This window comes from Populus nigra, chromosome 1 (assembly GCF_951802175.1).
Source record: "Populus nigra chromosome 1, ddPopNigr1.1, whole genome shotgun sequence".
Taxonomy (NCBI): Eukaryota; Viridiplantae; Streptophyta; class Magnoliopsida; order Malpighiales; family Salicaceae; genus Populus; species Populus nigra.
The window spans coordinates 2,230,607-2,248,464 of record NC_084852.1 but is presented as its reverse complement, the minus strand read 5'-3'; the positions used below and the strand labels follow the sequence as shown (position 1 = coordinate 2,248,464).

The window sequence follows — 17,858 nt, the reverse complement described above, 5'->3', positions numbered from 1 at the left end:
ATTAAACTAATTTTAACAGAAAAAAGGGGGTTAATTTAAGAATAAACGCTTCGAAAGTTATGAAGAATGTATGCAATTATATAATTTTTGTACCGCGAAAAAGCCGTTTTTCTCGCATGCATGGCCAATCTGTTTGACGACCTCAGAGCGCTGAGGACCGAGAAGACCTTCCATGTCGATGATAGGGGTAGAGCCATCAACTGATGTATCAACACCAGAGAGAGTTGGAACCTCTGAAAGGGGATCAGTGTAGGTGAAGGGACCATTTTTGGGCTCTGATAATGAACGGTGATGGGCATCAACTTGTTGCAGCATAGTGGGAGACATGATTGAAATTCAAATGCACTTGACTTCAATCTACAGAAGCTTGTGGATTTGATGATCTGAGTATGCTGGTTTGCAGTTCTATAATTCCCTATTTATAGGAGGAAACTACATAGGAGTATCAAGCATCATGGTATTGGTCTTGCACCAAACACTTTATCTCTCTATGTTTTTTTATTCTCCTAGTCAAGAGATGAATAAGTCTTGCACAAAAAGCACGGAAACTAATATAGTTTTTGTTTTTTAAAATATTTTTGTTTAAAAAAATATAAAATTATTTTTTATATATATTTTTACTTATGCTAGCATGATTATATTTTACTACATAGATATTTGTAATTCGTCAAGAAAGGGTAAAAAGAAAAAAAAACAGCAACTAACTTTAATACATTTGGCCTACTTTTGTGTCGGAGATAAAGTTGGGTTAGATAATAAATAATAAAAGAATAAAAATTTACTAAGAATTATTCCATCTTAATAATGACAATCAGACGTTTAATTATAGGTGAACATCATTAATTATCTGGCTAAAAATTAAGTTGTTGTGATGCAAATAATAAAGGAGCTTTCTCTTATAATGTTCCAATTATTAATTACTTGATTGAAAGAAAATAAGAATTGAATTTTAGCTTAGTAATTACTTTGATTTCTCTCTTTTTAACATCAATTTATTAAAAACAAAACTTTGGTATTCATAAAATGTAAAGAACTCGATACCACCATACCATAAGCTTATTAATGCCTTTTATATAGTTCAAACTCTTTGTTTATGACTTTCATTTTTTTTTTCAAATCCAACTTAACAAAGTTTATTTAATAAAGTTTTAGTTGAAACAAGGTTTATGATTAATTTAGGAGACTTTATATTTATATAAATAGGGGGCAGAATACAATAGTTACTATGCAACACACTGCGCAATATAACTCTATACAAGGAAAATACAATCTTTCCTCAACTACAACACGTTCCATAATACATCCCCTCAAACTGAAGGTGGGTTGTCCATTTGAAGCTTAGACCGTAAATAGGCAAATGTAGTGTGGGGGAGCGGCTTCGTAAGAACATTAGCGAATTGGTCTTTGGAGGGTATAAAGCAAATCTGTATCTTTTTTTTAGCAACTCTATTATGAACAAAGTGATAATCAACCTCAACATGTTTGATACATGCATAAAACACTGGATTAGCAAACAAATAAGTAGCACCCAAATTGTCGCACCAAATGGTGGTAACAGAATTGAGAGAGAAGCATAAATCTGAAAGCATATAACGAAGCCAAAAAACCTTAGTAATACCATCAACTAAGGCCTTATATTCTGCTTTAGTAGAGGAGCGAGCAACAGTGTGTTGCTTACAAGATTTTCATAAGATGGGAGTGGTGCTAAGAAAGACGATGTAGCCATCAGTAGATTTTCGATCATCAATACTCCCTGCCCAGTCAGCATTAGTAAAACCATGCAGTGACAAAGAGGAGCCTTGATTAAGATGTACCTTTCAAGTATCGTAAAATATGTTTGACAGTAGCCCAATGGCTCTCAGTTTGCATAAACTCATAGACTTTGTTGACAGCATAGTAGATATCTAGTCTAGTAAATACTGAAGAGCACCTACAATTTGCCGATAACGAGTGGGATCTAAGTATAAACCACTAAGCTATAGACCGACCTTTGAAACAGAAGTTGGTGTATCAACATGCTTGCAGGATGATATACTAGCCCGACTAAGAATATCAAGAGCATATTTGTGATGACTAAGTATGATCCCCATGTTGGTGGGAGTGACCTCAATTCCCAAAAAATAATGAGCATGACCTAGATCTTAGAGTTTAAATTTTGAACTCAGCAAATTAATAAGGCGGCGAAGTAGAGTAGAATTATTACCAATGAACAGAATGTCATCTATATAGACAAGAAGATAACAGATATCATGATTCATAGTCAGAATAAATAAAGAGATATCAACCTTAAAAGCGCGAAAGCCAATCGATAGAAGAAAGTCACTTAGTCGTGTGTACCAAGCCATGGAGCTTGTTTTAAACCATAAAGGGACTTGTGAAGGCGACATACATGAGTGGGCAGAGCAGGGTCAACAAAACTCGTAGGCTCTTGCATATAAACAACCTCTTGAAAGGAACCATTGAGGAAGATATTATGTACATCAAGCTGATGAATCTGCCAATGGTTAGATATAGCAATGGCAAGGACGAGCCAAACAGTAGTTGATTTAACAATAGGAGTGAAGGTTTCAAATTTATCAATACTTATTGAGTGAATCCGCGTGCAACCAAAGGCGTCTTGTAACTATCAATAGCACTATCGGCCCGACGCTTGATTTTGTAAACCCAACAACAACCAACAATATTCATGGAAGGTTCTAACGGAACCAAGGACCAAATGTTATTATCAAGTAAGGCTATGATTTCAGATATCATACCAGACTACCAACACAAAAACTGGTTAGCATCTTTCAAATTTAAAGGTTTGTGATAAGAGGAATATGTTACCTACAAGTATGGTAGCAATAAAGAAACGGAGCTCGGGTTGGCAGAACTGTGCTGTTGGGGATGCAACACCATATTGTGTTAACAAGAAACCACTAACGCAACAGGCCTGACTGGCGTTGGCTATTGTGGGAGGGAGTAGCTGGAGAGATCAACACGCATATCTAAAGCTGGTGGAGACAAAGCAGGACACTATAAGGAAGATGAGGGCCTAGACGATGAGCTAGATTGCTCAACAGAGGGTGCAGCAGAAGGTGCAACAAACCTAGTGGTTGTGCTGTTTGGAGTTGCAAAACTTGAACCTGTAAAATGATCAAATAAACATAACGACAACTAGTGGTAAGGGGACCTGTTTAGACAAGGCTGATGGTGTTTTAGTTGATAGAAAGTGTGTTAAGGTAAAAAGATAGGAGGGAGAGGCTGATTATGGGTTAGAGTCAAGGATGACAGAAACATATGCAGTTTCAAGAAAGGAAAAAGACTATTCATGAAAATGGATATGACTAGAGATGTAGACATGATCAAAAGACAAGTCGAGACAACGATAACCTCTATAAGATGAGCTATGCTCTAGAAATGCACATGTAGTAGAATGAAAATCTTACTTATGAATATTATATGGATGAAGAAAAGAGAATCGAAGACATCTAAAAGTGCACAAGAAACTATAATCAGGTGTTTGATGAAATAGACATTCAAACAGAGATTTGTTTTGTAAGACCGATGTCGACATATGATTAATAAGATAAATTGAGGTTTTAAACGCATAATTCCAGAATTTTAGAGGTGCTTTATAGTACACAAGTAATGTAAAACCAGTTTCAATGATATCGCGGTGATGACGCTCAACAATACCATTTTGTTCATGCGTGTGTGGACATATTATGCAATGATGAATACCAATAGTTTTGAAGAAGGAATTTAATTTACGATATTCACCAACCTAGTCAATTTTGAACTGATTTTATTTTGCAAGAGAATTGTCATTCCACCAAGACTTGAAATTGGTGAAACACATTAAACACATCAGATTTTGCACTAAAAGGATAAAACCAAATAAATTTTGTGTGCGCATCCACAAAGATCACAAAATATCAGAAACCATTAGAAGATTAAATAGGGGTAGAGCCTTAAACATCACTAAAAATTAGTTCAAATGGAGTAGATGTTTTGTGACCCGTAGATCCTAATGACAGACAAGGTGATTTTCCTAATAGACATGCTGGACACTGAAAATTTAAAGGATGGATGGTACATGTGACCTTTTTATTTGACGCTACGAGAATTAGAACCTGGGAGCTAGGGTGACCAAGTCGACAATGCCAAAACATCAATATAAGTGGAGAAGCTAGCATAAAAAAAAAAACCTTGAGGCAGAAACATGGCAAAAGACTCTGAAAAGACATAGAGGCTATCTTTACCCTGACCGTAAAGCAAAACTGCCTTGGTTATAAGATCTTTAACATAGAAAACAGAAGAATGAAATTTAAAAAAGATACAATTTTCACGAAAGAATTGTTGAATAGATAAGAGTTGTTTTTTAATTTACGGCACATGCAATATATTAGACAAAGTAAAGACTCGTTTAGGGTACGTAAGATATTATAGGTTGTATTAGATATGACAAGTCCTTTACCATCACTAACATGTAAATTATTATTATGAAAATAAGGTTCTGCATGTGTCATACCGGCAATATCTGGAGTAACATGCTGATTTGCGCCGATGTCAGGATACCAAGTGACATAATTTATTGTTGTTGAAGCATCACTAAAAGAGAGATTAGCCAATGCTTGATTCCCATGGTGCACAAGCTGTGAGCACTGCTATGCGGAATGCCCAAACTTGTTGCAGAGCTTACATTGGCACCCCCACTAACCAGTGTTAGATTTATTTTGTTACCAGTCTGGACGGTGTTGCTGCTAGTTTCCACGATGCTGCTGCCAATTATGCCCGTTGTTTCCTGATCTGAAACTATTGCCACTATACTAGCCAAAGGATGAGCACATGTTACGCAAGCCATTATGTCTTTCTTTACCCCGCTGGGAGGAAGAACCAATGCCATTAAACCCTGAAAATGCCCGTTGGGCAGTAAAGACAAAAGGGGGTTATGTAGGTATTGGCAGCAGCAGTGCAGCCATGGGAATGAATTGAAGAGAGCTCCGATGTAAAAATTCATGAGTGGATAGGTGGCTATGGAGTTCAAAATATGGTAGATGGTCAGCTTTTGTTGAAAAACTTGTAACAAGATCACAAAAGTCACTGAGAAGACCCTGAAAAACATATAAATTGAAGTCCATGAGAGAGATGGGGTGACCTGCAGTAGCAAGTTCATTAAAGAACCCTTTAGCTTTCTAAAAATAGGTGGTGATAGAATCATCACGTTGGCAAAGATCCTAAAAACAGTCATGTAATTGCATGATTCGAGAATTTAACAGAGATGTAAAAACGTGTTCTAGTGTACTCCATACACTTGCAGATGTTGGGCAATCTATCACAATATGGAGCAAGTCTATAGACAAAGAGGAGAGGAGGGCACTGAGAATGAGTTGATCTTGTTGTTTTCATGCCAAAAAGGATCAAGAAAAACCAGGACCGTTGGCTATTTCAGTGGCAGAAACATCATTATGTGGAGAAGGACACACCATCGAGCCATCGAAAAAGGAGAAGACACCTTGACCAATTAGATATGGCTTCATTTGCATATGCCAAAATAGATAATTGGTGTTGGTAAGCTTAAGGTTGATTGCTTACTGTGTGTTAGAAAGTGGGATGATGACTAATTTTGCGGTAGAAATTGTTGCAGCAGTCATGGCTGCATTGTTTATAGAGACAAATGCATTCAAGGAAAAAGTAAAGCATCTATAAAGGGAGGCTAGATAAATCGAAAAATTGTTGCTAGAGAAATAAACGGCAGTAGAGCCTATTGAGTGCAGAGGCTGGAATATTGTAGCGGGAGATGGCTTTACCAATTGAAGATGTTCACTAAGGAAGAGAATATCATGAGGAAAAAGAGACTACTGAGGACACAACAATGCAGTAGCAAATACTGCATCGAAAACCTGCAGTAGCAAAGGTCGCTCAAGAGAGAAAAGACAGGGAAGAATTTGTTTTGCATGGGAGGCAGCCTTGAATCTGTTCTACAGAGGGGAAGGAAGCCTTGAATCTATTCTAGATGTTTCAAGCTCTGATACCAAGTTGAAACAAGGTTTATGATTAATTTAGGAGGCTTGCGTAATGCAATAGTCATCTCTATATAAGGAAAATACAATCTTTCCTAAACTACAACACATTCCATAATAGCATTTGGATTGAGATTTTTTTTTAATATAATATTGAAGTTTTAATTTATCAAGGAATAACTTAAAATCTTATCATTTTTATTTTATCTAATTAAATTAATAAAATTAAATATAAAATAATAGTGTGTTAGAAGGTTTTTTTTATATATATAATTTAACTCAAATTTTATCCATAAAAAAGAGACCTTCAAGTATTAGCATCATTTTGAAAAAGCATGCTAATAAATCTAGTCGCTTGAAAATATATTAATAATATTTTTTTATTTTTAAAAATTTATTTTTAACATTAATAAAAATAATTTAAAAATATGAAAAATTTAATTTTAAAAAAAATCATAAAACACGAATTACACCAAAACCTCAAACAGCATGTAAATGCTCTAGCGTGCTTCTAGAACGACACGTAAGCGTTAACAGGATCATCCATGATCTCAATTAATTGCCTTTGTGAGCTTTTCTAGAACGACACGTAAGCCTTAACAGGGTCATCCATGCTCTCAGTTAATTGCTTTGGTGAGCTTTTCTAGAACGACACGTAAGCCTTAACAGGATCATCCATTCCCTCAGTTAATTGCTTTAGTGTGCTTTTCTAGAACGACATGCTACCAGGATCATCCCTGATCGCAAGATTTGACCATCTGCTATTACAATATTAAATAGGAATTTACTCAGCGGATTCATCCAGCAATTAATTAATACAGAAAATCAACATTAACGATTAAGAAACAGTTTAAGAAATAGTTTATTCCGTAATTATGTTCTATATTTCAATGCTGATGAAACGATATAGTTTTATCTGAACCTAAGCCCAGATTGATGGATTCTTGATTTCTTGGTCAATTCTTGGTACGTGCAGGCAGTCTAGGCTCCTATTGCTCTCTTCTTGTTCGTCGATTATTTGTGTCAAGATTTTGAAAATGTTTTCTTCGTTAGCCAATTGAAAAGAAATTGTGATTTAATTAACATATTAATGAATAGAGAAAAATGGTGGCGGGTAAATGAAACCTAGGAAGTAGGATCAAGAATTTACGTGGTTCACCCAATTTGGCTACGTCCACGGGCAAGTATAGAAGGATTTTACTAAGTAATGTGAGAATTACAACCTCTCTCTACTAATAGGAGAACAACTGAAATCTCTCTATTAATAAGAGAAAACACCTCACTTACTCTCTCACAAATACCTCACTTTTGTGGGATTACTTTCCCTCTCTCACTCTTCTCTTCCTCTCTTGTGATGTGCAAAATAAGCTTGGATGCACTGCCTATTTATAGGCAAGCATCCAAGTAAAGGATAAAGGGGCAAGGCAAGTGGCATAAGTTTGGTGCCTACAATTTGTGACTAAGGAAGGATGGTTTCACCACTATTAGTGACTCCCACCATTGTTGACTCTTTAGGTGGCTGGTTTCACAAGTTTTAAGAAGTGCTCATCGTACGAGTTGACACCAAGTTTTCTAGACCTTCAAAACCATTACAAGTGTCCAGAATTCTCTCCATAATCTAGGGCTTTCAGCTCTCGTGGTGACACTGAATAGTTCACCGAATCTGCTGTCCTTTTTCATGTAGCCCACAGGTTTGAAGGGAGTACAAAACATTATTAACAGTAGCTATTAGTAATAACAACTCCAGAAAATTTAAAGGTTCAACTGTACTGAAGATTTCTTATCAGATATCCGTTTCCTGTATCACAACTAAATGGGGACTAAATGATCCAACATCTTGATTTCTGATGAAGTATTTGGTTACAGGTACCCATATATTCTCTAAACTTTACCATCTTGATTCTTGGTGGCTGGAGAGTGAGTTTGAATGGAATGGCTAGCAAGAAGGCAAAGGAGACGGTCTAGCACAGAAACTGTTTTGAGTGGGAGGCAATTTGTGAAGCTGAGGGCAGGACCAGCTTGTCTATGATTTCAAGCATACCTATCTCCATTGCTGCTTTCAAAACCAAAGGCGGCACGGTGCGCTTGAATGTTACAAGGCATGCTGGAGATGACAATCATCTTCATTGGTAGAGGCTGCCATTTTATTTTTTAATTTTCTTGGGAGTTTATTTAGTCCAGGTTCAGACTGGAGAATACCATGCAAAAATAAGGTATAGATGATTGCTGGATTTTATAGGTAGTTCAATACCATGCAAAAATATGTCTTTTACTAGAAAATTTTCTTTTTCCCGCAGTATGCACTGAAGAATCTTATCATTCCTCTGGCATGCTTATCTATCTAACAAAATGAAGAAATTAGGCCAGCTGGTTGACTGGAGATTTTCTGTACCTCTATCAGCGTTCAATATTCAGTAACCTTAATGGAAGCTTAAATTTCTTAATTCAATACTGCACTTTTGCTGGAAAAGAGCAGCTACAGGTTCAAGAGACATCATTAGCATTCCGTCTGCAAGCTCCTGTTCTTAGTCAAATGGAATGAAAAATATTATCTTGCTATAGAATTGTAGTATTGGCAGATAGATAGATAGATACACAATTGCCATTGAGTCTGCTGTTGGCTTGCTTATGTCCTTTGCTAACCTGCTGATAATTAAAGTTTCATTAATTTTTCATTATGCTCAACATTTCAGCATTATTGATGATTAATTATACCTTCAATACAGCTCAACACTTGAGACCTAAGTCATGCAGAGCTACTGCCGCATCGAGATCGCAGACCTATACCAGCTGCTGAAATGCAACCATAAGAGCGATTCAACTATTTTTTATGGACTCCACTACAGAAAAAATACAAGCACAACAAGCAACTGGAAACTGAGAAAATCCTGCTTCTTTAGCTAAGTTTTCAAGTTCTTCCCGTGTCCTCTCATTTAGCTGTCCATTCATACTTGGTCTCATAATCTATTTTTGAATTATTCTATTAAAAAAAACAAGAATAATAAAAAAACCAACAATTTATCAAAAAGCTAGTTGAGGAAGGTTCTAGATATACATAAAAAAATTAAGCTAGAGTTTTGAACGAAATTGAAAGCCTAATCATACCCTATCATATCCAAGGCTAGAAAAACAATGCAAATTCAAGGTCAAATTACATGATTTTTGAATGGATTTGCATAAAAATTAAGTTCAGGTACATGACTAGATTTATAACAGGCCAATTTGATTTAATCATGAGCCAAATTAAAAGTTTAATTACGTTTAAGAATTATTTTGGATTAAATTACAGGATTTAATTAAGTGCAGGGACTTGATTATATTTTAAATGGGCTAAATTAATTTTATTAGGGACTTAATTAGTGAAAAATTAAGTTTGGGAGCTCAATTTAGGCTTAATTGAGAATATTGTAATTTTAGATGATCAAACTTAATTTTTACAAAGTCAATTGACTGAAATCAAAGGTATAACTATAAGAAAATAAAAGTTTAGGGTCGATTAGGGTTAAATTAAAGAAATTCATAGTCAATGATTTTTTTCAAATAGGGGTGAAATTGAATAATTTAAAAGTTTAATGATCAATTGTGGGTTAATTTGTATAAACCCAATATCAAGAATCAAAATGAAAAAGGTGTTAAAATTAAAATTCAGGGTTGATGTTGAAGTTCAGCAAGGGTAAAATTATATGAAATTAAAAGTTTCAAATCAATTAGAATGCAATTAAAAGAAATCAAAAGCTCAAGGATTAAATTGAACTTTGACCAAATCTATAAATTAAAATCTTAAAGCCAAAATAGTGACAAGATGACAAGTCATCTGGTTACTGTTCATCTTCTTCCACCTGTTTGCCCGAAAAAGTTACTTAAGTGGCTACCTTTTCAAAGCATTTAATGCTTTATCTCTCTACTAAGGGTGAGTAAAAAAACCAAAAAATCAAGAAAATAGAGAAAACTAGGGAAAAAAATAAAAAAAACCGAATCATGAAAAAAAATCGATAAAACCGATTAAAATTTTAGTGTGTGTGTATTATTTTTATATTTAAATTTTAATTAATACTCTCTCTTAATTTTTTATATCATTTAGTGCACCTTTTTTTAAAATAACAATTAATATTTTTTATTTTAATTTTATAATACTTCAAAGAGATTACTGTAATTTATCTTTGAATATTTTCCTTTTATAATTTAAATATATAAATAAATTGTATTTTCATATATTTTTAAAATAAAATTTGTTTGTTCTTTAACAATCATGATTAACCTCTAAGATAAAATAAATAAAAATTTATAAAATGAAAAGGAAAATCAGAATTAAAAATTTGCATTCTCAACTATCTTTTGCTTTTACTAAGAAAATTAACCTTTTATTTTAGTATTCAACAAGCTGCAGATAGAAGCTTGCTGCAGAAGTTAATCATGGGGGTTTAGTATAATAATTCTTCTTATAATTGATTTTAGTATTCAACACATAGCAATTCTTTAGTACTTTCAAGAAGTTCTCATCGTTCCAGAAATGGGATACCGACTGTTTCGTTCAAAAATATTCAACACATATAATTTATTTTATTAAGTATTAACAATATCTTTGTTTCTCGAATAAAAAAACTATGACATCCCAAAACATAAATATAATAAAAATTTATAAAACGAAAAGGGCAGTCAGCAACTGGGCTTATTGATACACGTCATATATATCGGCTACTCAACTGGAACAACTTTAGCAGTTCACTTCGCTGCTATAGCAGCAGTACTAGCAGTTGCCTTCTTTTTAATGAACTCAACGACCGAGAAAGAACAGGCGGAACAGGCAACTCGAAAATGAGAAAACCCTGCTGCTTTGGCCAAACGTTCAAATTCTTTTTCTGTCCTTTCATTTCTCTTCGGATTCATGCTTGTCACGAATAAATAATTCTGCAGCAAGCTTCTATCTGCAGCACTGGTACCGGGGCTTTCAGGAATTAACATTTCCACTACTATCAACTTTCCGTTGTCCGGTAAAGCTTCATAGCAATTCTTTAGTACTTTCAAGAAGTTCTCATCGTTCCAGAAATGGGATACCGACTGTTTCGTTCAAAAATATTTTGTGATTGTCAGTACAATACTCTGAAGCTTAATTTTAACAGAGTGTTATCAAACCTCACCTTCATGAAAATGGCTTCTCCTTTAGGAATGGTTAAGAATACGTCTCCTGCAACATGCTCAATACCTGCAATAGAAATACAACAAAAGATTTAACAATTTCTAACACAGCTCAGTTCATCTGTTTCTGTAACTAGTCAGAAAGCTCAACATTCTCAGTAAAGAACAAGGCAAATAAAGTCAATTATAAGATCAGAACAAAATCAGTACCTGGATAGGATGGCGAGTTTTCTATAACTGAAGCCAAATCAAAGTTGATGCCCTTAATAACAGGATACTTTGAGATGATCATATTAAGGACAGAACCATTGCCACCACCAACATCCACCAAGGATGTTAGACCTTCAAAGCCATCATATATGTCCAAAATCCTCTTCATAAATAAAGGGTTGAAACCTCTAACAAAGCCACTGAATACTTCACCAAATCTTGGATCCTTTTTCACATACTCCATAGAACTCATCCCATAAGCCTTCTGAAATAGAAACCCTCCTTGAAGAATAACATCTTTTAAGTGGTACCTGTTGTTTGTTTCAATACATATTACAAAATATTATAATCGACATCCTTTAATGTTTCTCTTCATAAAAAGAATCAGGAATGAAAAGAAGAAGAAGATAGTTTTGGAGATGATCCAAAATTACCAGAGATCCAGTGTGACTTTATCTTGAATAATAAGAAAATAGGGACTCAAGGACCCTCCATCTTCCTTCTTGATAAAGTATTTGGCTACTGGTGCCAATCCATATAACCTTTGAACTTGATCACTATCTTGATTCTCGGTGGCTAGAGAACAAGTCAGAATGGAATGGCTAGCAAGAAGGCACAGGATACGGTCTAGTACAATAGGGGCATCAGGGTTGTTTTCAGTGGGAAGTTGAGAGGCAATCTGTGAGGCTGACAGCAAGGCACCAGGGCCAGCTTTTTCTATGATCTCCAGAACCCCTAGCTCAATTACTGCTTTGAAAACCATAGGCAGAGTTGATGCACTTGCAAGTTGCATGGCATACTGGAGATGATAGTCTTCATTGCTTGAGGTTGCCATTTGTTTATCTATGGAAGTTCTGGTTCTGATTTTGACTGAGAAGACAAAACACTAGTTTACGGACAATTTGTGCTATCGCTCCTCTAATTTATCAGCTAACAAGATGATAAGATAAGACCCTTCGACTTATCTTCTGCTCTACCGAAGTCCAAAATTAGGTGACGTTGCCGGAATATTTTATTTGGGGTTGCTTGACCTTTCGACCTATACTATTGTATCGACGATTGCTAAGCACCTGATAAAGAAATTAAGATGAAATAAATAAATAAATTGTAGCAACTAGAAATTAATATCACAGGATCTTAGCATTGCGCTGTTAATCAATAGGATGGTCTGCATCAGATTTACGAAATAATTTTTCTCTTGTAACAAAATAATGGCTTGATTGTTTACTATGCAAAGCCACGTGAAACTCTAAATTTTATTGGCCAACTAGCTGGAGGACCAAATAATCAAGTTTATTAATTATCCGACTATAGGGTCAAATTAATAATTAATTTTTATGGTCTATTTATATTTCTATCAAGTTCTATCATTTACCTTTATTTAAATTTTTTTTTTAATTTTCATCCTTTTTATAGTAACTTTTTAAAATATTTTTAGACAAAAAATATTTGTAATTATTATATTTTACTATTTTAAAACCTTAACTATCTTATATTGAATTTATTGGGAACTCAATATCTATTTGTTATCTTAATTCCCACGTATTTAACCCTTAGTATTACTTCCAAAAGTTTTTAGGAAGAATTTTTATGGACAACATAAACATAATTTTGATAATATTATCATAACCTAATTTTGAATTTAAAAATAAAAATAAAATAATAAATGATAATAAATAAAAATAATAATTTGAGAATTTGGTCAAGATAACACAAATTGAAAGTTTGGGGACTAATAAGGATGAAATTATAAAATTGAAAGTTAATTTGGCTAAAATTTAAAGAATTAATAAGTTTAGGGGCTTAATTAAACTTTGAATTAGTTTAATTGATTCAATAAGGATTTAATTGAAAAAATATCAAAGTTTAAGGTCAATTTGAATCAAAATTGCAAGAAATTATATTCCAAGAATTGAAGTAAATAGGCGATAATACTACAGGGGGGTTAATTGATTTTTCTAATGGTAATTTTAAAAGAATTAAAAGTTTAAGGAGTCAATTAAGGATTGAATTGATTAAATTTGACACTAAGTATTATTTTGTAAATGATGCAAAAATCTAGAGGTCCAATTGCATTGATCCAGGGGTGAAATTAAAAGAGAGAGAGAGAGAGCTTAATTGCAAAACATCAGAACGTCAAGGGGCAAAATGAAGAATAACAGTCCTAGCCTAAAATGACGTCGTTCCAAACACCAGGCATACTCCTCTTCCTCTGGACGCAGGGGAAGTCCGTTCGGTGATGCCACCGAAATGGCTTCGGCTAGAACAATTACCCTCATCAATCCCATCAAACCTAGACCGATTCTAAGTCTACATTATCTACCACAGAACCTAGACCGAAATGGCTTCTTTTTATATAAATTAGGAAATTCATATTTGTAGTTCCTTTTGTATGAATTAGGAAATTAGTCTTTCTAGTTTTTTTTGTATGAATTAGAAATTAAATGAATGCCAATGTATTTTGACTTAAGTAATTATATGAATCGAATTGTATTAGTATCTCTTTATATTAATCATATAGACTTATGATTCTTACTTTTTTATGCTAACTACCACTTTGTAAGTGTTTGTAAATGAGAAGGAAAAATGAATATGTGAGCTATTATGCTTGTGACCAGTAATGATTGTGGTTGTGATACAATATGAATATGTTATGATTGCAGAATGAATATCAAATATGTGTAAGATAAATTATCGATAAGCTGGAACCTTCTAATATACGAAAGACTTTGCTGAAATTTTGGTAGTTGGGACATCTCAGTATAGGAAAGACTCTGCCGAAATTTCAGTAGAAATTTCAACCTGAATTAAGTCGGTAAAAAAAAAATTACCCACAAAATTCGATAGTATAATTGCTTTGTTTAATCCTGAAAAAGAAAAATGCTCCTAGGCTTTTCCTTGCAATGTCCCAGACGCATAGAGCACAAGTTTGACGAGTTAATCCACAACATTCGGGCTATATTTTTTTCTAATATTTTTTTAATTGATTTCTTTTTTAAAGTTTTTTCTTAAATAATTTTTAAATTTATATTTCAATTAATATCTCTCCACTATGTTTTTTTTCTTCTTATTTAACTTTTTTTATAGAGATTTTAATGGTGTTATTTTTGTTTTTGAAAATATTATTTTGAAATATTATTTTGATTCATTTATATTTTTTTAAAATTTTTTATATAGATGAATTTTATTTTAAAATATAAAAAATATTTATTTTCAGATAATATTTATAATATATGCATGGACTTTTCAATATATATATATATATATATATATATATATATATATATATATATATATATATATAAAACAATATTTTTCAATTATCTTTAGTGACTGTAAAATCAAGATTCGAATTTTTTGACCTGAAAAACACCTTTAAAATCCTAACAAACTCCCTTTTTGAGTTGTCACAATTGCAAGGACACTGAAGATGAGGGGCCCAAAAAAACTCAAACTGAGTTACACTCATAGCCTCAAATCATTAAACGACTCAAATTTTAGTTGTGGTTAAGTCAACCTTGCATTAACTGCAGAGGGTAAATATCTTTAGAATATTCTTTGGAATATATTTTTTATTTTTGAAAAAACAATTCATAAAATATAATAAGATATAGATGAAGTAAAAAAAGAAGATTTTAAATCAAAAAATATAGGAATAAGAAAAACAATAAAAGAAAATTGAGAAAAGAAAATCCCGCTAATTTTGTCTTTCCTTGATTTATAATTACATGTTTATTAATTAGATACAAAATTATGAAATAAAAAAAATTTAGTGTGATGATTGAGTGAAATACGATAAAAAAAAAAAAACCTATTTAAATCCCGACAACACCTGCATCATCATACATCCATCTCCAAAACAAAACATAAGAATTTTGTTTGAACACAATTATAGAAATTCAATTAAATCCCAACTAACTGTACATATAGAGATGAAAGAATAGATTACTCAATATTTGCATTATTTTACTGCGTTGATCTTTGATTATACATATAGAATACACGAGGCAATGCCTTCTACGTTATCCCTTTTCATGTCATCTGGATACTGAAATCGAATCAAATGATCAGAGAGATAAGAAACAAAGCCTGCTGACTTTTGGAAGCAAGGTGACGAGGGAGATGAACAAATTAAGACATAAAATAAGGATATGAAATTAAGAAATGCAACATGCGCGTACAGGTGGAGTCTTCTTCTTCTTTTTTAATCTTTAGCTGGGATATTCTTAATTACCTCTGTGCTCTTGCTTATAATTAATGAAGATATTACCTAAGATGGATCTTTTAAAAAAATATTCTTGATCTCGTGATATTTGTAGTCACTCTCTTGTCTCTTGCTTATCCTCAATATCAGAGAGCTTAGGCCTGGAAATAATTTTTATTTAAGTGTACCAAATTTTACAAATGATAATGTATTTTTTTAAGGCTTTTTGAATAAAACCAAACATCACAAACATTTTAAGTCGGTGTCAGTATGCTATTTTATGGATACAATAAAAGGTATTCTTCTGATTCATTTAATTTTGGATTTATTAATTAAAAAAAGGTTGCTTATTCAGAAAGCTTAGTGATATATAAAGGGTATGAATGCAATCAGTCAAGAAGCTTTGATCTCAGTTTGATGTCAATACTCAAAATATTACACAAGCAGGAGATAAATTTGATGGATAAAATTAAGTCAATTACACAAGTAAGGAGATATATTGACACTGAAAATCCTCTACCAATACCCTCTACTTGTCAAAATTAAATTTACTGGGCAACATTTTACTTGCTAAATAATTTACCTTGACTGATCAATTTCAGAACAACTACAAAATTACATCATTTGGGTTCACTCTTGTAAGTATTTGGGGGCATTGATGAATTGGACTATTATTTAACCAAAAAAAACTGAAAGTTATTATATATTCAGCAACACTGCTATATGTTCTCTTATTAGACAAGTGCGCGCCATCTCAGAAGCTAAAATGGTCAGGCAGCAGAGCACTTGAAAATGTCCAGGCGCTTATCAGTTGGCGTTATTACTTTCCACATCTGTTTGCTGAATTCTCCGAATGTGAAATCTTTATAGATTGCTGGATGATCATTGTCTATCAACTTCTTAGGAGGTCCTATTTTAGCATCAGATGATGGATAACAATAAGAGGCGATGGACATACGCTCCTTCTCGCAATTTACTAGAGCTTGATGGAGCAAACTCTTGTATCGGCCTGATACAATAGAAACATAAGAGAAAAATGTAATTATAACAACATGGAAAGTAAGTCATGGCAAGGCATGGCAATATTTTATAGTTTCCATAAATTAGAGGGCTTTGAATGTTAATAGTAATTAAGGAATCGTATATATTTTAGTTGGTTTTTGGATTAGTGTACATTTTAACAGAAGACATATATATATATAGATAGAATATAAATCACCTGCAGAAGATCGCCAACATGGACAACCACCGTGTCTGGAATAGGATTAACATCCATCCACTTTCCCTCACTTAGAACCTGAAGTCCAGGCACATCATCTTGCAACAGTATAGTTATTATAGTTGGATCAGTATGGCCACGCACTCCATAAGTAAGCTCTAGTTCTGATTGTTCACAAGCTCGATAGTAGTTCAATGATACATAATGTCCACCCAATCTCTTCTCTATGTAATCTCTTTCCAGGCCTAAGCTCTCTGATATTGCATCAAGTAGTGTCATCTCCACCCTTCTAACATTTGTCAAATACTCAGCAGCTTTCTTCCTGTCAGCAATCAAATGTCAAAAAGAAAAAGGGCACAAATAATCTAAAACAGAATCGCCATGCATGTCGAGGCTACCCCATTTGAGTCATTCATGGCTAAAATAACAATCTGTGCTTTTGTTCACCTGAAGGAAGGAGGATTTGTAGGCCATTTGTTCACATAATCTTCAACAGGGTGACAATGGAATTTCAAAGATTCCCTTGCGACGAAGACATTTTCAACCTCATCTTTATACGCTGTCATTAGCCTGATGTCACTGTTAGGGTCAGGAGTGTAGAATTTCATTCTTTCTTCCTCCGGCAGATGGAAAAACTCCCTTGATGTGTCGAATATGTTGTTAACAGTTGTCTTTGGAATTCCATGGTTCTTCACCTGACAGTTTAACATAAACTTTCTTGTTAGAACTAGCTAGATTATTTTCATACATAATACCAAAAAAAAATATTACCAAAAGATTATTTTCATACTTGGAAGATGATAAAGGCTCTCAACATTTGGTGGTGCCGTAGGGAAAATGATAAAATCACTGGGGACCCGCACTTCTGTTGGGTTGGTTGCCATTAATATGCAACAACCATTGACAAATGTATCAACCCATGTGCAGCTGCCATTGTTGAGGAAGAGCTGAGGTTGGCAGCCACCATTGTTGAAGAAGAGCTGAGGTTGGAAGCCAACTTTGTTGAAGAAGAATAGGAGCTGGGGCACCATTAATGCTTATAAATAGAGGCATACATGAGAGAGCAAAATGTGAGAAGTGAGTG

General features: G+C 33.6%; 2 protein-coding genes across 2 annotated transcripts; both read right to left on the bottom strand.

The window, feature by feature from the left end:
- Positions 1 to 10,530: 10,530 nt before the first annotated feature.
- On the bottom strand, positions 10,531 to 12,294 carry LOC133680856 (caffeic acid 3-O-methyltransferase 1-like). The gene is made up of 4 exons (XM_062103870.1): positions 11,786 to 12,294; positions 11,352 to 11,662; positions 11,144 to 11,208; positions 10,531 to 11,063 (listed from the first exon to the last, which is right to left on the bottom strand). Exons 1-4 carry the CDS (start codon positions 12,184 to 12,186, stop codon positions 10,728 to 10,730), a joined length of 1,113 nt encoding a protein of 370 aa, XP_061959854.1. The 5' UTR covers positions 12,187 to 12,294; the 3' UTR covers positions 10,531 to 10,727.
- Positions 12,295 to 16,325: 4,031 nt separating this feature from the next.
- LOC133672148 (protein DMR6-LIKE OXYGENASE 1-like) lies at positions 16,326 to 17,509 on the bottom strand. Its single transcript, XM_062092607.1, has 3 exons — positions 17,222 to 17,509; positions 16,738 to 17,096; positions 16,326 to 16,564 (listed from the first exon to the last, which is right to left on the bottom strand). The coding sequence occupies exons 1-3, from the start codon at positions 17,482 to 17,484 to the stop codon at positions 16,326 to 16,328; spliced, it is 861 nt and encodes a 286-aa protein (XP_061948591.1). The 5' UTR covers positions 17,485 to 17,509.
- Between the last annotated feature and the right edge of the window lie 349 nt (positions 17,510 to 17,858).